This window comes from Geotrypetes seraphini, chromosome 5 (assembly GCF_902459505.1).
Source record: "Geotrypetes seraphini chromosome 5, aGeoSer1.1, whole genome shotgun sequence".
In the NCBI taxonomy this organism is placed as follows: domain Eukaryota; kingdom Metazoa; phylum Chordata; class Amphibia; order Gymnophiona; family Dermophiidae; genus Geotrypetes; species Geotrypetes seraphini.
This window is the reverse complement of record NC_047088.1, coordinates 194,250,375-194,271,273: the sequence shown is the minus strand read 5'-3', so window position 1 is coordinate 194,271,273 and position 20,899 is coordinate 194,250,375. Positions and strand designations below refer to the sequence as shown.

The following is a 20,899-nucleotide window of genomic DNA, read 5'->3' as shown; positions in this document are numbered from 1 at the left end:
ACACTGCTTTCCCTTTATATCAATTACTTTCACTCCTTTAGATACCATTCTTATCTCCACCATCTCCACTGGTATCTCCATAAGGAAATATTTCCCCAGACCCGTGATACACCTATCCAGTCAGCTTTTAAGGATTCCCACAATAAATATGTATGAGATGTATACAATGGAGACAGCACATGAAAATCCCTTTCATGCATATTAGAAATATAGAAACATAGAAATTGACAGCAGATAAGGGCCATGGCCCATCCAGTCTGCCCACCCTAATGACCCTCTCCTGCCTTTACTTTGCGAATAGAACCCACATGTCGATCCCATTTGGCCTTAAAATCAGGCACGCTGCTGGCCTCAATCACCTGAAGTGGAAGACCATTCCAGCGATCTACCACCCTTTCGGTGAAAAAGAATTTCCTGGTGTCACCGTGCAGTTTCCCGCCTCTGATTTTCCACGGGTGTCCTCTTGTTGCTGTGGGACCCTTGAAAAAGAAGATATCCTCCTCTGCATCGATGCGGCCCGTGAGATACTTGAACGTCTCGATCATGTCTCCCCTCTCTCTGCGCTCCTCGAGCGAGTATAGCTGTAATTTATCTAACCGTTCTTCGTAAGGGAGATCCTTCAGTCCTGAGACCATCCGGGTGGCCATTCTCTGGACCGATTCCAGCCTGAAAACCCAATTGGCTGGCTATGCTCCAAGGACTGAGTTGAAAACCATTTTCCTACATTACGCTCAAGTCTACCCTTCTTACATTCTCATCCTAGGGCCTTCATTCATTTAGAGACGTGAACAGAAAATGCTGCATTACACAAGGAGTTTGACTATTTAACAATCTAAAACATATATGTCAAATCCTAAAAATTATATTTCAAAATAAAATGAAACTTTAAAAAAAAAATGCAAAAATCAACTCAAACTTTGCCTGGAAAATGATTTGATTCACAAATCATTCTAAAAGGAAAATATTTCAGCAAAAAGATTCACAACAAGATATTTACAACCAAACAGATGTGGAAGGACTCCTTTCATTTTTATCTTGCACTTGTTTATGTTTAAGATTTCCGATATTGTTATCGTGTGTCTTTTGTTTTAATTATGTAGGTTCTGTTATCTGCCTTGGATAAAGGCAGATTTACAAATATATAATAAATCTAAATCTCTACTATCTTGTCTCAAGTCCATAAACGGTACCGCTTCTTTGTTACATGTCACTAGATCAGTTACCGTAAATCACAAAAATTATACCATGTCAAACTACTATTTTCTTACTACTAAGTTTAACTCACTGAAGCTATTCCATCACTGCATAGGCATTCCTGTGAACAGCCATGCAAACACCTAAAAACCTGGCTATTCTCAAAACTGTAACACTTCCCCCCCTCTTAGGCCTCTCCCACCATCCTCACCCTTTTACACTTAATCTTTAAACCCTCCACTGGAGTTCCTCTCTCATCCTATTCCCTGTAAACCTTGCCGAGCTCTGCGTCTACGGAGATGGTGCGGTTTATAAACCCAAGGTTTAGTTTAGTTTAGTATAAAGGTCTTGGGTAAAGGTGAAGAAAAGCTGCTGAACTGGATTCCTGCCAGAAACAGGCAAGGTTGATGTTTGTCTATTTTATGTTCAGAGGCTTCTAGGCTGCATGCTCAGTGGTATGCAAAGTTATGCATCACCTTATGTCTGGATGCAGAGCACAAAGAGGAAAAAAGTTATCACAGGCTGAATATATCCAAGTATTCAGCTAGTTACTGACCTCATGAACATTGTAAAGTAGAAGCCAGACAGGACCAAAACCAAGGAAAAGACAAGACAGATGTCCTTAACAACCAAAATATGAACTTTATTGTATTAAAAGTCCCAACAAAGATCCAAGTTTTGGTATATATGATGCCTTCATCAGGGGACACTCGATTGTTGGTATTTTCCAAACCAAACTGAGCGTTGGAGATAAAAAAAAAAAAAAAGGGAACTGTGTAAAACAGTGCTTTGCTTGGCGAAACCGAAAGTAGAAGTCATATCAAATAGGAACATATTCAGTAGGTTATTGCAGTGATTTCCAAACTGGGGGTACCCTCAAACTCTCTGCAGAAATTCCTCAAGAAATGAAGATTGTAGAATCTGTCTAAATGACCATATATGAGGGGCATTCAATAATTTATCTACCTCAGTAGGAAAGAGGATAGGTTTAAAAAAAAAATAAAAAATTGTTCTCCCTCGGTATCCACGGGGGTTAGGGACAGAGCCGGCCCGCGAATATTAAAAAAACACAAATAATATTCAGGCTGGTTCTGTCCCTAACCCCCACTACCCCCAGCTATTTTAAGCCCTGTAAGCCCCCCCCCCCTTAAGCCTTATCTGATGGTCTAGCGGGTTTTCGGGGCAGGAGCAATCTTCCCACGCTCCTGCCTCGTGTAGATCACCCATAGGAAATTGCTGCCTTGCTCCCATCATAGTCTCGAGAGAGAAAAACAGATTTTTAAAAATAAGAAGATACTGTAAGTGTTTCTGCCATTTCATTTACTTTCTTAATTACAAAATTCTATTTTAAAAATTTAACAAAAAAGTTATTGAAATAATAAAAGTAAAAAATTGTTACCCGAGGTTTTTTAGGACCAGTGATAATATCCACAACCCCAGTAAGACTCAGGGTTTGACCCACAGTTTGGGTGTTTGAAGTACTTTTCCTCATGCTTCAATAACCAAAACGTCTAATTTTGCTTAGACATTTTTGTGTTCTGCCCGTGTTTATTGCATTTGATTGCTTTTGTGGTTGTGGGCAGCACATTAAGCTTGCAATCTGTTTTGAAAAAAGCAACTAGGCCATAACCACATTTCAGTCAGAGATACAAACATATTAAAAATAAAAACAGAACAATAGAGATGTAAGAAGAGGTTCAAAGCAGGATCAATACAACCAACTAGTAGTTCACCTACCATGTTTCCCCAAAAATAAGACAGTGTCTTATATTAACTTTGGGCCCAAAAAATGCACTAGGGCTTATTTTCAGGGTAGGTCTTATTTTTTTCACTTACATGATCATCTCTCCCTTCTTCTCCTTCACCCTAATTCTTCTTCTTTTCCTCACATGTGCAGCATCTTTCTATCCCTCCCTAATCCCTTGTGCAGCAGAACCCTTGCATAGCTTCTATCCCTCCCTCCCATCCAATGTGCAGCAGAACCCTTGAGCAGCCCCCGCCCCTGCCGCACAGCAGAACCCCGCTGACCCTCGCTTCCTTCCATCCCTCCCATCTGAACCCCGCCGACCGTGAGACCTACATACCTACACAGAGCAGCATCGGCAGCACTCTAAACAGGCTGCTTAGCGGCCTTCTCCTGCCAGGGCCTTCCGTGCACCGCGTTACTGATGACATCATCAGTGATGCAGCAGAGGCAATGCCCTGGCAGGAGAAGGCCGCGAAGCAGCCTGTTTAGAATGCTGCTGATACTGCTCTTTGTAGGTCTTGCAGTCAGAGGGTCGGCAGGATTCAGATGGGAGGGAGATGGAAAGATGAGAGTCAGCGGAGGATCAGCTGCACAGCGGGGGGGAAGCGCTGCTGCCGGTGAATCTAGGGACATTCTGGTTAGGCTTCCGGGGACTCGGGCTTACTTTTGGGGTAGGGCTTATATTAAGGCATATCTCCTGCTGATCTTAAATTTGGGGTGGTTTTTTTCATTATTTTAATTTGCTTGGAAAGGGAGGTCTGAGCTGTCAAACCTTACTTTCCTGTCAATGCCTGAGCCGATCAGTGCTCAGGCATTGCTCAGAAAGTAAGTCAACAGCAGCTCAGACCTGTCGGCAAATTTTGACCGCAAATGTGGCACAATGAGGTTAGAGAATCACTCGGCGATTATAGGGAAAGGGAAGGCCCATTTTGAAGAGGCAGGCCAGCTGGCTGGAGGCAGTAGGCATCTCTCCAATCAGCCATCTAATTCAAGATACGGGGGAGAGGGGTCGGAGGCAGGGTGGTGCTGTGTGGCAGCAGGAGAGAATGGGCATCTCTCCTGCTGCTGCTGGGGGGGGGGCATTGGTTGGCAGTGGGAGAGATTGAACATCTCTCCCGCTGTTGTGCTTTTGGTTTGGGTTTTCTCTTTATATTTACTCTGCAAATGTGCCCATCGCCATCACACATGCAAATTTAGCGAGTCTTCATAATCCTCCGCCAACCTCATCTACATGAGTGTTTTTGGGAGAATGACAAGCTCTTTTTAAATTCACTACCAGAATGGCTGCGACAGAGCTTTTTTGAGAATCTAGGCCTATATGGTTTATCTGTGTTCTGCATGTGTGATCAAGGCCGGGTGTTCTGGTAGGAATGAATGTTAAGAAGCATTATTGGTTACATGACCCAAAGTAGGAACGAACTTAATATTTCTCAGCTCTCTTTCAACCATTTGGCCCCAAAACGGTCCTCACTTAAAAATTAGGGAAGACCACTGCACTAGACTAACTATTGGGCACCTGTCTGAACAAATAGTTAGTTTCAGGCTAGTACCCAGGTAACTATCAACTTGTCTTTACAAATAATAAATAGTAGTAAAGAAGACCCATCACAGCCTGAATGCGGTCTTGAGCTTCTACACACAGGATGAAGCAGGATCCGACAGGCCTAGAGCAGGCGCGATTATCAAGCTCAAGCAAAGGCCACTTAACAAGCTGACAACAGCAGCAACTTAGTCTCAGAAAGGTGCCACAAGGTTTAGTACCATGAAGTAAATCTCTGACGAGGACTGGGAAGGGATGCCACAGAACACCTTTTGCCGGTAAGATGCTCGACAAGGAAAGGGGTAGGCTGAACTACAGAAAAGTAGGGAAAGGGAGATCGTGCATATAGTAAGGGAGAAGCCCGGAACCATCCCTTGCTAAGGGGCCCAATGCTAAAGGTTCACTTAGTGCGTCAGGTCAACCCTTATCAAATCTATTATAACAATAAAATGTTCAGAGAACGCATGCATGCACACACAAGTTAAAATCTTTATTTTTCCTCCCTACAGTTCAAACCATCGCCTAATAGATTTGTCCTTGAAAAACAAAAGTTTCGGGGAGGAGGCGTGAAAAGGAGAAACAGTTACATAACTAGGAAAGCGAGTAATGTTTGCCCACTTTTAAATGTACACAATTACATTCCTGGCCAAAAGCCACAATGATCTTCAGCAAAAAGAAAGCTGTCGTTCTGACTGTTAAGAGGGATTATTCCGTTCCCAGCGCTTTATTTTACCTAAGGCACTGGCACATAGAGCCGGTTGGGATGGCGCAAGCAGCTTTCAGCTCGCACGCATGCACGCACGCACGCACGCCACCGCAGCTAAGGGGCTCCGCCAAAGGCAATACTGACAACCGGCCTTTTTTTAACATTACTTGCTGCCCCGGCAGGAGAGAAAGAAGGGGAATCCCCGCAGACATACCGATCTTTACCCACACCCGCAAAAATCTAAAGCGACGCTCCTAATCCATAAATCGGGCCGGCCCGAGCCCCCCTCGGAGAACCCCAGCGATCTCACAGGATGAGGGGCGGATAGATGGGGAAAGAAGGAGAGGCGGGACCGTAGCTGCGAGTGGGGTGAGAGCTGAAGCGCCCTCGCCAACGGATCCCGTGAGATGTAGGAAGGAGGGAGGGGGGGTGAAGAAGATGAGGAAGACTCTGTCTTAATTCCGTTCTCTCCGAGAATCAGCAGCTTCCCTTCCCCAATTCACAGGTTTAAAAAGACACACAAAAGTGACAATCAATAGTTCCGTGGAGAAGAAGAACATGATGATTTCCCGGACCCGCTACGGACGTATTTCCAGCCTCCCCTTCACCCTAAAAAATATTCCCTTTTATCTCTCTTTCCCAGTCACCTGTTGCGTCTGCTGTACTGGAGGCAACTCGATCTCCATCATGTTGGACCCCGGTGTGATCGTCGTCTCCCCGCACAACCCGTAAATCCAGATAGCAAACCCCCCAATAGCTATGTATCAGTTTTGTGTCCAAGGTGCCTGTAAATACTCCGCTGAATCACCACCTCCGGTTTCTAACACACTTCCCGGCTCTGTCTTCTGGTAAAGGAAATTGGAGAGAAAAAAAAAAACCAACCCCAAAAGGTCATTCCTCCAGCCTTGCCCAGCAGAGCCAGAGCAGCCAATCACATGCTTCTCTGCGCTTACTGTCTTCGCACTCTCAAATGACGACAAAAGAGTTCGGTCGGCTTTGGCGGGGGCGTGTCTAGAGACGGCAAACAAGTGAAGAGTTTGGAGGATGTTTTACGGCTCAGAATGTGTGTTTGGGATGGTTCTCGTAGATAAGCCCAAGACCTTATTTCCATGTCTGGACGGTGATTAAGGAGAGTTGTTGAACAAAATGTACACAAAATATGCATCGACAAGTAATCTAGTGCACCCCAGCCGCCAAGAAGCAAACGCCCGGAGTTGAATTTGATGAATCCAGAGGAAGCAACCTTTTTTTTTTACTCAGAGCCTTTAGCTTCACATCAGCGCCCTTCTTATAGTTACAGTGCTAGTCCATCTAAATGCCTAAAATAAAATTATCACATAAACTTAATATACAGTATTCTTCGTTGATTAGTTTTTGGGCAGTTACCCTGCCATCATAGGGTCAAATTTATCTCAACCTGCCCATTTTGTTTTGATCTGATGAAGGAAGCATAATTTATTGTTAATCCAATAGAAATGTGATCCCCCTTCCCCAAGAATGCCTTTGCCTACAGAGCAGGAGCCACTAGATTCTTTGGAGAGTCACTGAGGGTAAGATTCTCAAAACTTCAGGGTAAAATCCAAGGAGCTGCTACTGAGGCCTAAGACTCTGGTTGGCCCAGTTGCCTAAGTCCCCATTATAGGAGGACCCTTACACATTTGAACCAGTCAGGGCCTTAGGCTCCTCCCAGATGCATCCCAGAATGCACCAGGAAGGAAGGGCCTGCCAGCCAACATAACCTCCCTCCAGCCAGAACTTCATTTTAAAAGGTGGGGGTGATCTTCCCGTTAGGGGGATGCTGGGTGGGGTCTCCAGAAAGGGGGGGAATCAGGTGGCCGGGGAATGCTTCAGGGGAGACAGGAGGAATTGGGCAGTCCTGCCAAGGGATGCTTCAGGGGGATGATGCTGGGGGGGGGGGGGTGGCGGCATTAGGAATTGGGCACTCCTGCTGGGGGATGCTTTGAGGGGATGCGATGCTTTGGGGGATGGCAGCAGGAGGGACTGCACATCCCTCCTGCCAGCCAACTTCACAGGTGTGTTCCCTGCCGCGGCTGCTCAGCTGATCACAGCAAGGAGATTTCCTTGCCGCAATCAGTTTAGTGGCCGCGTCTAATTGAAATCTGAGTCAACATTTCAAAAGCCTACATTTCAGGTGCCTATCACAGCCCTAGGGAGAAGCCTAGGCTTGCATAAGCTCGCCCAAGACCACTTCTGGTTGAAATCATGCCTACTCCCAGCTCTGGCCGAGCTTAAGCGTTCCCACGTATTTCCTTCAACTGCGACAGATGCCTACTCTGTAGGCGGCCTGCCTCAGGGTGGGTTTTTATAATGTGCATCCAGATTGCCTGATTAGACAGTGGTAGGACGCTTACCGCCGCCTACAATTGGGATGCCGTTTATAGAATTTGGCTCAAAGAGCATGCATTTATGGGGGAGGGTAAGTGCATGCTTATCTCCCTAGATTGGTAAAGAGCCAAAGAGTGAAAACAATAAAACTGGAATAGATAAAAAGTGTGTGACAGAATCAAAGTTACACAATTGAGATCAAACCAGGGAAAATGTGATATTAACTTGCCTACAGGTTGACATAATAAGGTGTGCTAAGTTCAATGTAATTTATAACTCATGTTTTAATAGACTTTTTTTGTGAAGTCGGTATAATCTTGCAATGAGCGTGAAGAAACTGTTTCTTGAGATCTGGCTTAGAAATTTGTAGGATACAGTCCTCAAGAGAGTTTTAGACTGTTGTATAATACTTTATATTTATGGAATGTTACCGTATGAAGGATGAGGACTGTCGAGCCACTGTTCAAAGTCCGTTATCCATTTGCAGGCAGCTAATAAACACATTCATTTATTGGTGTATTAAAAAAAAAATTATATAGATAATATTGAGCAGTTTATATCACTAATATATTCAAAACTATCTAAATAAAGTGGGCCAAATCAAGGATGGGGTGAGGGCAGACCAAAAATTATCCATCAGTATTCAATCTCAAGAAGGGAAATTCTGTAACTTCACCCACATTTGTATACACCTTGCATGCATAAGGCATCTAAGAGCTAGTCTGTTAAGGCGCACATATGTGACGTAGCACATAATTGCAAAGAGGTGTAAATGGGCAGAGCAGGGGTGGGACATGGGTAGAGCTTCCACTTACTGAATTCTGCAAGTTATATGTGTCACTGTTGCATTTACACAGCCATGCATATGCCGAGTCTGTGGCTGGTGTAACGGCAAGCTCATAAATGTAAGGCATGCTGATACTGGATTATGCTAGTATTTTATCATGGATTTTGGGTGCCCCATTTCTGTTATGGAATAGGCTCTCACTGTGTGGCATCAGGACACCTAAATGAAGGTGTCTATTATAAAATTGCCCTCAGATAAATTCTCTATATAGGACCTAGAAAATTGGCATAGATAAGTGTTATTCTATAAACTCCACTTAAAATTATGCACAGTTTATAGAATAGATGCAGTTCCCATGCATAAGCATTAACTTTCGGCATGATCATTTATACCAATGAAAACATGGTGCAAATGTCTGTGCCTAAATTTAGTTACAGATGCCCTTATATACAGTCATATGCAAAAATTAGGACACCCCATGAAATATTCAGTTCTTTTGTGGGATGTCTTTGATTTTCCCTTTCAGCTTTGGATAATACGTCCCTGATGTCTTTGGATTTTTGCAGTGGTGTAATGTGGGTCTCCAGTGCCCCTCCAACATACATCACCTTTTGTTATTCTTTTCCTCCCAAGGTAGTCCAATTCCAGATGACAGCAGGACAATGCAACTGATGGGGTAGTGGGTCCAGTGCTTCTCTATCTGCCTTTCCTTCTACAAGTACCTCTTCTACCCACCCAGGTCACAGCTCATATCAGCTGTTCGATTTGCCTGGCTCTCTTGTGTACCAGAAAAGACACCGGCAAAAGGTATAGAGCCTCTCTTGCCTTGTTAAACCACTTTGAATATTGGGCCCTAAATATCCTTAGGAGCAGGTGTAAATTCTGACATTCATGTCGGTGGATATAAATAAACTCAATCACCAAAAATCATTCATCCAAAAAAATGAGTGCCCGAGAAAGGACCCAATGTATAAATATGACTTAATTAAGTGACAGACTAGGTAAATGGAGAAAAAGACCTCAGTGTCCCCAGGGATATAGAATGAAGGACTCTCCTGCTTCACAATTGAATTGAAGCAGAGAACATATCCTAGGTCAAAAAAACTCCATTACAAGTTGTATTCTTTAAATCAGATCAGTTCTTAAAATTCTTCAACTCAAATATACCAAAAAGAAAAAATAACCAGTCATTTATCTGCAAATAGTCTAATTTCCTCAGCCGCAAAATATGAGAATAGCAGAAATTCAAGTTCGGGGACTTTATTTATTTATTCAATTTTCTATACCGTTCTCCGAGGGGAGCTCAGAATAGTTTATGTACATTAATTTATTTAGGTACTCAAGTATTTTTCCCTGTCTGTCCCGGCGGGCTTACAATCTATCTAATGTACCTGGGGCAATGGGGGGATTAAGTGACTTGCCCAGGGTCACAAGGATCAGTGTGGTTTTGAACCCACAATCTCAGGGTTCTGAGGCTGTTGCTTTAACCACTGCGCCACACTTTAGCACTGTCTTTAAGTCTTCATAATATTTTTCACTGCTCGCTCGCTCCCAGATACCGACTCACTTCATAGAGTTCCCAACAAGGCCCTGTTTTGCAAACTGTTTCATCAGGGAAAATGCTATAGAATATAAAAAATGAAGAATTTAAAAAAAAAGAAACTAATAAAAAAAATATAGCAAACATTCAGTACAAAAAGTACCTTCTGAATAAGGCTTCTGCTTCAATAGCTCATCGGTGGATATAAATATACATTCCCTTTCTGAAATGGGAAAGTACATGTACTTTTTCAGTCTGCCCTAGTCCTTCCCAAAGCATGCCCAGATCACACCCCTTCACCATATACATGTTTGAGTTTCAAACATGTATATCTCAGTTTTCTAAAGTTTGAGATTTAGTCATATATTTAATATACTTGTCTAAATATTGGTTTATTCATGTCTAAATGTGACTAGCACTTCTAAAATAAACACCTTAATCGCTGGTGTACAAAATTGCAGCTTTATTTAATATATAGTTACATTGTAACCTGAACCAGTCACAGTTCATTTCCTCAATTTTCTTTTCCAGTTCTCAGCCTGCTGTCCAGAGCCAGCTCAGCTGATGCAATGATTGGCACAGGTATCCACAGAGCTGGCTGCACCTTCCCCATTATGCCTCCAGCAGCACTTGTCTTACCACTTTTCTTTGTTACCCTCTATTTATCCTACCTAATTTTTTCCTGGGGTAGAGCTACTACCTTGGTGTCAGTCTTCCTAAAGATGCAACCTATTTGCTTCTCTTTCCTAGTTCTCATGCACATCTGCAGAGGGGGAGGGGAATGGGAAAGAGGTTGAGGCACCCAGCTTGCCACATTTTGGTTGTGGCACCAAAACTGGCCCAAAATCTATATATAGCCTCGTTTCAGGTATGTCTGTCCCTAGGGCTGGTTCAACCTATGGACCAGATGAAGTCCTAGTGATAAAGGGTACCAAAATCCCAGTCCAGTCTACCTTAAAACTTCTAGAGGGATAGATGCCAGACTGGGATTTTGATGCCCTTTATTACCAGAGCCTTGAGCCAGTGCGTCACCTGGTCCAGAAGGAGGGAGACTTCAGAGAGAAGAGGAAAAAATGGGTCATAGTTGGAGGGGGGGAGAGAGATGGCATTGAGGGAGGGGGCACCAATGCAAAATGATGGTTTTGGCTTCAATTTCAGCTGACATAGGCAAGCAAATTTTGGCCGCAGATTTGTTTTCATCCAAAACAGAAAAGTGTAGTTTCAATCAGCCTGTATTTTTAATCTCAACCTATCACACCTCCTCCTAAAGATCTGACCACACCCTTTACCTTCCTTTTGCTAAGGTATCCTAGAGCCCAGCAACCATTATCCATCTCCAGAAAAGGGAGGGGGAGTTCCCTCTCCCTCTTCATTGGAAGGTGCATTGATGCCTGCTTACTGCCACCTCCTGGGCACTGGTCTAAGGGGATTTCTCTTTCTATGGTTGTGCCTTGGAGGTGGCAGAAGTATGGTATATAAGAATCTTGAAAACTTGTAGTTAGGATAAATAAGTAAAAATAAGTTATCAAATGAGTTGTAAGTGACATCTTTTTGATCCCCGGCCTAACTTACAGGGGAGCAAGGAGTGGCAAGTGTCACTCCAAAGAATAGTATGCCATACTTTTGCCACCCATGCTCTGGGCCATTTTGACAACTAGAGGGGCATAATTGAGGGTGGTAGGGGATGCACTGAAAAGCAATTACAGTGTCTAGAATAGGCTCAGCACAGATAGCATGCAGCCTTGAACATCTGCACATGATCAAGGCCTGCCAGCATCCACCCCTCCAAAATCAAAAGCTCGAAAGGTGGAGCCAGCAAGCCTAGATAATGTGTGGATCCACAAGGTCCTTTGCTAGTTATAATGAGCCCTTTATGACTGCCATTTCAGTGCCACCTTGGAGGGGGTAGGGAAGAGAGATAAACGACTTGTGGGGATCCAGGAGAGACGCTGAATCTCAGGTAGAAAAAGGAAGGCAATGGAAGCTGCTGAACATTGGGGGGGGGGGGAAGGGGGAGGAAGAAGAGAAACACTGGATCCTACAAAGGGGAGCAATAAAGAAGGAATGAGATATTGGACACAACAGGTGGAGAGGTATTTACTCATTCATTCAATTTTCTATATCGTTCTCCCAGGAGAGCTCTGAACGGTTTACATGAGTTTATTCAGGTACTGAAGCATTTTTCCCTGTCTGTCCTGTCGGGCTCACAATCTGTCTAATGTACATGGGACAATGGGGGATTAAGTAGGAAAGGAGAAAGGTACAGGAAATTATTTGGGGGGAGGGGGGAATCAGGGCAGAGGTAGGAAAGGAGAAAGATGCTGGGCTACGGAAGAATGGGAAGGTGAAATACATAGCTAGAGCTGTGTATAAGGTATCAGACCCCTGAGTGTGACCACTTTCACTCCTTTTATCTCGTACTGCTCTTCTAACCCCTTTTATCTTTTTGTCTGCAGCTGTACCTTTGCTTCAGAGTCATCCTCCTAGTGCTGCATGATTTGGTGTTTGAGCAATCTGGAGGACTGAGTATGCATATTGAACTGATCAGGGAGCATCATCTCCAGCTGCAAGAAGAAAGATGAGTTATAATCACTGACTGCCTCTGTTTACTTGCATCACCATCTGCTCTGCCCTGTCTTGCTATAATTACTAGCTGGCTTCTTCAGACTATAGTGAATAAATCTAAAGGCCATTTAGGCCAGAAAGTGTCATAAAAAAGGTCATAATTTATGCAAAGTAACAATTCCTTTTCATGGGGGACTTGGGGATTAGGTGAGTGCTCAGGAGAGTGGATAGGATTAGGTGAGAGAATGGAAGACAGACAGACTTCGGGATTAGATTGGGAGAGCAAGGATTAGGAGAAGGAGCAGGTACCCAAAGATAAGGCAATTGGGTGAAAGGCATCAGCAAGAGTGTGTTACATGGGATGGATAGTATGAGACTGCTGGATAAGGATACAGAGGATTAGAGATTTGGTGTGAAAGATCTGGAAGGACTGAATAATAATAACAATAATAAAAACTAAATATTAGACGATCCTATCTTATAATTAGCAATCTAATGGGACTTCACTTTATATTCTCCTACGCCATTAGAAACTTAATTAAGAATTCTCCAATAATTTACAGACAACAGTGAGATGAGGACCAATCTAGTCTTGTGCATTGAGTGTCACATGTTTGATTATCTCCCATTTGGTGAAAGGTTATATGTAGGGTTACCAGATTTTTGTCCGGAGCAATCTGGACACATGGCCCCACCCCTAGCCCTGACCCATTCCACCTCCAGCCCTGACCCCCACAAAGCCTCATCCTCCGGGCTGCATCTGGAGAGTCTCCAAGCATGCACAGATGCTCAGAGGCCCTCCAGACACAGCCGGGAGGTTGGGGCTTTCCAAAACCTGGACAAACTACCAGGTTTTGGAAAGTCCGTCCAGGCACCCATCTAAAAAGAGACATGTCTGGATTTTCCTGGACATCTGGTAAAACTAGTCTTATATATATACTTGATGCAAAGAGCTCCTAACACTCGGGGAACAGTTCCAATCTCTGGAGGCTAGAGTAGCAGACTTGAAGGTGCTGAGGTAGACAGAGAGATTTCTAGAGGAGACCTATAGGCACATTGTAGAAAAGTTCCATCTCCAGTCTGGCAAACTCTGTGCCACCATGGAGGAGAAAGGTCACCTGAAGGGAAAGCATCACCATGGAGAGGCAAGAAGTGATCCTGTAGCCAGGACCTGTCCTTTAAGGGATGTAGTATCCTCTCACACTAAGGATGTGTTTTCATGGGCTTCTGATCAAGAAGGAAGGAAGGGTTAGGACCGCAGTTTTAATTGGAGTTTTAATCATTAGGTATGTACAATAGATAGCTGGGTGGCTGATGGACATGAGGACCACTTGGTCACTTGCCTGCCTGGTACAAAGGAGGCAGATCTCATGTGTTACCTAGTGAGATTTTAGACAGTGCTGGGGAGGAGCTGGTTGGCATGGTACAGCTTCTGGGTCAACCAGATGCAGCGTTCAAGAGCCACTGCACATGTCCCTGCAAACAAGTGCCACTGAAGGCAGGAAGGAAGGAGCAGGCCAGATGGAAGGAGGACTGTTAAGGTAACTGGGATCCCCTGCTGACCCGGAAAGCTTCCCTCCAACGTCAGCTCTGATATTGGAGGGAAGCCTTCTGGGTCAGCTTTGGCGGAGGGGCCCTGAGGGAGAGGGAAGGGAGGCAACTTGTGGTAGATCGTTTACTGCAGGAACAAGGACATTCACTGCTCCACAGGGTGATGAATGGTCTTGTCCCTGTACTTACGACAACCAGTTGATTTCACCCCCCCTCCCCCGTTCCGGTGGGTTACCGTCTCATTCTCTGTTCCTAACTTCCTGTAGATGCCTGTTCTCCTCTTGGCCCCCCTTCTTCTCTCAGCCCCTCCTCTGTCCCCCCCAACCACATATCTATTCAAAAGTTTGCCAGCGCATCTTCCACCCCTTGCTCAGCCGGCCTTGGCTCCTTTATGATGTCACATCCTATTTGTGGGATCAGGACGTGATGTGAGAGGGCAGATGAAGCCGGTGCAAGCAGGGGGTCAAAGATGCTGTTTAAGCCATCAAATTTTTCAACAGATATGTGGGCTAGGGGGGCACTCCTTCCTTGGGAGTTGCAGGGGGGGCATTCCTTCTTGGGTGGTGGGGCACTTGTACTTTGGGGGGACATATCCCCCCCTAAGAGGTCGGTTGATTCTTTATGGCCTATTCAGCAATTAATCAGCTGTGCTGAATTGGCCGTGACCCCCGACAGTTGATCAAAAGTGCACCCTGATAGTGAGGTTGCTATATTAGACCACGTGTCTAAATAAAGAACAGACAGATTTATGTATACCAGTAATCAATTTTTATTGATGGCAAGCAATGATCAGAAGTAACCAATTAACAGCAACAATATAACACTGATAATATTACAAAAGGCAAATTCCCAGCAATAAAAACAGTGTCCCCCAACATGTTATGTATCTAAGAATTATCCCATATCCCCTCCCTCCCAACTCCCTGCCCAGAACTCCTATTGAGGAAACAGAGAAAGGAAGCCCTATACTAAGACCAAGTTAATAATTCTCCCAGGGACTTAGACTCTTATAGTCACCAGAACTCAACACCCATCTTTGCCCCCCCCCAACTAGCAATTCCCACGCTAAACTCCACAAGGTAACTCTGCTCCACATACAAATCTCGCTAGCTAAGGTCATTCAGAAGGAGGCTTCTACTATGGGTAGGCAAAGAAGTTAAGTAAGCCTCCCAGGTGCTTCCCAAGTGATAACAGTATGAAGTTGGGCCTGCCACTGTCAAAAAGATAGGGGGTTCGAAGAGATCCAGGTCTGCAATGTGCATTTGCGGGCCAGAAGACACACCTTATGACCCATCATGATCCCTCTCTTGGATAATCCCCGAAAAGCTCCCAGCACATCCAGCACCAACTGCTCCACTAGGTTAGGCCCTAATAGTTGCAGCAAATAATGTACAATTGTGGATCAGATTCTCTGGATCCACCAACAATCCCAGAAAGCATGAGCAAATATATTGGATTCCCCCCTATCACATTTGAGACAAAGGGGAGAATCAGTACCGCCTATTTAAAGCAACTGCACCTGAGTGAAATAAGCTCTATACAATACCCAAGCATAGTACTCCTGCAGTACCGCACCAACAATAAGCTTGGGTAGCCTCTTTAAGTTAGTTAAAATTTTCCAATGGTCAAGTTCCTTTTTCTATTCCCATTTCACATGTCGGAGATTTTTACCATTCTCAAGCAGAGTCAGGGCCCTATGCAGTGCCAATACCGATATGTTGAATGCCTCCACCCCTGCAAAGAATGCTCAAATCCGTTGACCCATGGGCTGGCACAGTGAATAACATATAATGATATGATCTCATATAAACATTCCAAAAGTACCAATGTATCAGAGAGGGATGAGTTACAGCAACCCCACAGACACTCCATTATGGATAAACAAGTCTGTGTAACTGGGTTCCAGTGTCTTTCATTGATCCATCACCTCTCACTTTCCAATTTTTTGATTATTTTTAATTATTTTATATTTTTTAAATATATCAATTGTTTTACAAATTTCTGAAATTTATCAATCAACTGTAATCTCAATGAAAACTCATAACATGAGCAGCAAATTCAAATAGATTTATCTTAGGAGTATAGTGCAGCCAATTCTCACAGCTTAGTGAACCAAATAAAAGTTCACTTAAGCCCAGGTTCACTAACCTGTTGGATTGGGGCCTGATCAGGGCAGGTCCGATGAATTCAGGAACGAAAAATATGCAGATGGGGGCGATCGGAGGAATGCACCCATCTGCCTGCATGGATCGCTATTGTGTGATCCGCGCGCATGCGCAGACCATATGTAGATGGTCTGCGCATGCCCGTCTGAGAAGTGGCCTTTTTTTTTTTTTTTTTTAAATTTAAAACTTTTTTTGTTAGTTTTTAGCCCTGCGAGCCCATGATTTTAACCTGCTTTAAACCTGCAGGTTAAAGCCACGGGCTCGCAAGGCAGGGAAGGGCAGGAGAGCTTCAGGGAAGGGCAGAACGGCGATGCGGCAGGAGAGATTCGGGGAAGGGCAGGAGAATGGCGATGCGACAGGAGAGATTCAGGGAAGATCATAGAAACATAGAAGATGACGGCAGAAAAGGGCTACAGCCCATCAAGTCTGCCCACTCTGCTTACCCACCCCCTGTCTATGCCCTAATGACCCAATTTCCTTATCTTGACCCTCGTAGGGATCCCACATGGGTATCCCATTTATTCTTAAAGTCTGGCACGCTGTCTGCCTCGATCACCTGCACTGGAAGCTTGTTCCAATGATCAACCACTCTCTCTGTGAAGAAATACTTTCTGGTGTCGCCATGAAATTTTCCGCCCCTGAGTTTGAGCGGGTGCCCTCTTGTGGCCGAGGGTCCCTTGAGAAAGAAAATATCATCTTCCACTTCGACACGTCCCGTGAGGTACTTAAATGTTTCGATCATGTCTCCCCTCTTCCTACGTTCCTCAAGAGTGTAGAGCTGCAATTTGTTCAGTCTCTCTTCGTATGAGAGACCCTTGAGCCCCGAGATCATCCTGGTGGCCGTCCGTTGAACCGATTCAATTCTGCGCACATCTTTACTGTAATGTGGCCTCCAGAATTGCACACAGTACTCCAGATGAGGTCTCACCATGGCCCTGTACAACGGCATTATGACTTCAGGCTTTCGGCTGACGAAACTTCTATTGATACAACCCAATATCTGCCTTGCCTTAGATGAAGCCTTCTCCACTTGATTGGCAGTTTTCATGTCTGCACTGATGATTACTCCTAAATCTCGTTCTGCTGAAGTCCTAGTTAAAGTTTCTCCGTTCAAGAAGTACGTCCTGCATGGATTTCCGCTTCCGAGGTGCATGACCTTACATTTCTTAGCATTGAAGCCTAGCTGCCAGGTTGAGGACCAACTTTCCAATGTAAGCAGGTCCTGCGCCATATAATTCTGTAAACTGCATTCACTTACTATATTACATAGTTTGGCGTCATCGGCGAATAGTGTTATTTTATCTTGAAGCCCTTGAGTCAGATCCCCTATGAATATGTTGAAAAGGAGTGGACCCAGGACCGAGCCCTGCGGCACTCCACTGGTCACCTCCGATGTTTTAGAGAGGGTACCATTAACCACCACCCTCTGAAGTCTGCCACTCAGCCAATCATTGACCCATGCAGTTAGTGTCTCTCCTAACCCCATCGATTCCATCTTGCTTAGCAGCCTGTGGTGTGGGACACTGTCAAAAGCTTTCCTGAAGTCCAGGTACACGACGTCCAAAGACTCTCCCAAGTCCAACTTTCTTGTTACCCAGTCAAAGAAGCTGATGAGATTGGATTGGCAGGACCTACCCTTGGTGAATCCATGCTGACTGGGATCCCGAAGATTCCCTTCATTCAAGATCGTGTCCAATTTGCTTTTAATTAGTGTTTCCATGAGTTTGCACACTATTGATGTGAGACTCACCGGTCTATAATTCGCAGCCTCTGCCCTGCAACCCTTTTTATGCAGAGGAACGACATTAGCTAATTTCCAGTCCAGGGGAACTTTCCCCTTACTTAGGGAGAGATTGAATAGCTCAGCCAACGGTTTCGCCAGGACATCGCTCAATTCTCTGAGCATTCTTGGGTGCAAATTGTCTGGTCCCATGGCTTTGTTCACCTTGAGTCTTGCCAGTTCACTGTAAACTTCACCTGGTGTGAACTCAAAATTCTGAAACGGGTCTTCTGTGCTTTGTGTTGCCTTCAACTGGGGACCGTGTCCCGGTGCCTCACAGGTGAAGACTGAGCAGAAGTATTCATTCAGTAGTTCGGCTTTATCGGAATCTGCTTCCACGTAACTTCCGTCCAGTCTTCTAAGGCGTACTATCCCGCCTGTGTTCCTTTTTCTGTCACTAATATACCTGAAGAAGGATTTGTCCCCCTTTTTAATGTTTTTTGCCAGAATTTCTTCCACTCAAAGTTTTGCCTCCCTAACTGCCATTTTGACCGCTGTAGACCTGGTCCTATATTCTACTTTTGCCTCTCTTTTCTCCGTGCGCTTGTAGGAGAGAAATGCTTTTTTCTTCTCCTTAATGAGGTGCGAGATCTCCGCGGTGAACCATTGGGGTTTATTGTTTCTTTGTCGTTTATTTACTGATTTTATGAAGCGGCTAGTTGCTTCATGTATGGTTGATTTCAGTGTTAACCACTTAGCTTCTACATCATCGGCCTCCGCTTGGTCCTGCAGCGTCTGATGGACGAAATCTCCCATGTGTGCGAAGTCTGTGCCCCGGAAATTGAGTACCTTTGTTTTCGTGTTTGATCTAGGGAAGCCTTTCCTAAGGTTGAACCATACTATATTGTGGTCGCTGGAGGCTAGCGTATCTCCTACTGAGACCTCTGAAACGCTTTTCCCGTTGGTGAGTACCAGGTCGAGGATCGCCTGGGCCCTAGTGGGCTCCATTACCATTTGTTTGAGACGTGCTCCCTTTATGGAGGTTAAGAGCCTCCTGCTACCGCTGGTTGTCGCTTAAAATGAGTTCCAGTCTGCATCAGGCATATTGAAGTCCCCTAGCAGTACAGCTTCTCCTCGTAGAGTGATATTCTCTATGTCTTCAATTAATTCTGCGTCCATGTCTTCCATTTGTCTTGGGGGTCTGTAAACCACACCTAGATACAGGCATTTTTCTCTGCCTCTTGCCAGGTTTACCCAGAGGGACTCCCCGGTGTACTTGACATCTGTGATCCTGGTGGTTTTGATGTCCTCTTTAATGTATAGAGCTACCCCCCCTCCTAACCTGCCCTCTCTGTCCTGACGAAGTAGATTGTAGCCCGGTATAGCCATATCCCACCCATGTGAGTCCGTGAACCAAGTTTCAGATATTGCCACCACATCTAGGTCGGCATTCCTTATTTCAGCCTCCAATTCTAGAATTTTGTTACCTAAACTGTGTGCATTGAAATACATGGCTCTCCATATCTTGTGTTTGCTAAGTCCCTGTGAGGCGTATCCTACCCGAGTCGGTGTGACTCCCAAAGAACTGTTTGCAATGTGGGTACTTACCTTGGACATGGAAGCGGAGTTTCGACTCACCTCATCAGGATAATTCCTTTCTGCACTAATATGTGAATGGGTACCCTCCCTCGACTTACCTAGTTTAAAGCCCTGTGAAGCAGGCGGGCTAGTCGGTGTCCGAAGACGTTCTTACCCCTACTGGTCAGATGGAGTCCGTCTGGTCCCTGAAGTCCTTGTAGCCTTCCCCATGGTTTAGGAATCCGAAGTTCATATCCCGGCACCATCCCTGTAGCCACTCGTTCGTCCTCAGGATACGTTCATCTCTGGCTCTTCCCTTGCCTCTAACTGGGAGGATCGATGAGAAAACCACCTGCGCTCCTGTCTGCTTCAGCCTCTCACCCAGTGCTCCAAAGTCTCTGGTGATGGTCTCCGGTGTGTTCCTGGCAGTGTCGTTGGTTCCTATGTGGACAAGAAGCATAGGAAAGTGGTCTCGGGGTATGAGTAGTCTATCCAGACTGGCGGTGACATCTCGTATTGAGGCAGAGCAGGGCGGCATTCGGGGCGAGCAGTCAGGAGAGATTGCAGGGCAGAGAGCAGGGCTTCCAGTTGGAAAGACGTTTTTGACTGGTCCCCAGCATTCGCTTCTTCAGGTGATCAGCCAGCCCAGTCGGATCTGAAATTTGGTGTTGTGAATCACGTCCCAGCCTACTTTGCATGCGTTTTACCTCATTTGCATACATGGATTCGAAGCGGATTGCAGGAGAGGTAAGTAAATCAGGCCAGAGGGAAATTTGATAGTAAAGGGGTCGCAAACCAATCGGTACACGATCAGTTTGCTTTCTGAATCTAGCCCTAAATCCCCAATAGGAGCCGTTTCACCTTACAAGGGCTTTTTCAAGGGTCAAATTTATTCAGCGGGGGACATCTGCAAATGAGAAAACAAACCTAAGTACAACAGCCCACATTAATAACATGCACTCTGCAAACTGTAAAGAAGTACTTTTGGACTTACTGTGTGGAATTTAACTCACAGAGACGCTGGCGTGCACACTCTCTAGATGTAAGATCTGTGCGATTGAAAATATGCTGGCGCGTGCACATTTAAATCTAAAATATTCAAACTGCTGACCAGCAACCTGGTTTTTCAAAACTGGAAATGCCCCCAAAATCAAAAGAAACTGCTCCAATTCAGGGTATTGTTCAGGCTTTGTGGATGTAGACTGCCCAATCTAAAGATCGACTTAGACTCCCTCTGTAAGAGACATTGTTCTCTGTTTCCTCCCCTCGCCTTACAAGGTTCAGTATCTACACAAAAACATTTTAATTCAGCAAATTTATGTCCCCTGTCAGCACAATGGGAAACTAAAGGTTCTGAAAGTTTTTCCAGTTTGTGATTTGACTTGTGCTCAATCATTCTTGTACGGAGGCATCGAGTGGTTTTGCTAATGTATAGTTTGGAGCATAGGTATTGAATGACA

General features: G+C 44.9%; 1 protein-coding gene and 1 long non-coding RNA gene across 3 annotated transcripts in view; one reads left to right on the top strand and one right to left on the bottom strand.

Moving 5' to 3' along the window:
* NFE2L2 (nuclear factor, erythroid 2 like 2) overlaps positions 1 to 6,069 on the bottom strand; it is a 60,349-nt gene extending 54,280 nt beyond the window's left edge. For both annotated transcript variants that reach the window (XM_033944713.1, XM_033944714.1), the window contains exon 1: positions 5,835 to 6,069. In XM_033944713.1, coding sequence (XP_033800604.1) covers positions 5,835 to 5,876 — 42 coding nt within the window. In that variant the 5' untranslated portion in view covers positions 5,877 to 6,069. The remainder of the gene's footprint in view (positions 1 to 5,834) is intronic.
* On the top strand, positions 4,579 to 12,701 carry LOC117360636. Its single transcript, XR_004539472.1, has 4 exons — positions 4,579 to 4,759; positions 8,954 to 9,127; positions 10,392 to 10,442; positions 12,317 to 12,701. It is a non-coding gene; the product is annotated as an uncharacterized LOC117360636 (long non-coding RNA).
* Positions 12,702 to 20,899: the final 8,198 nt, after the last annotated feature.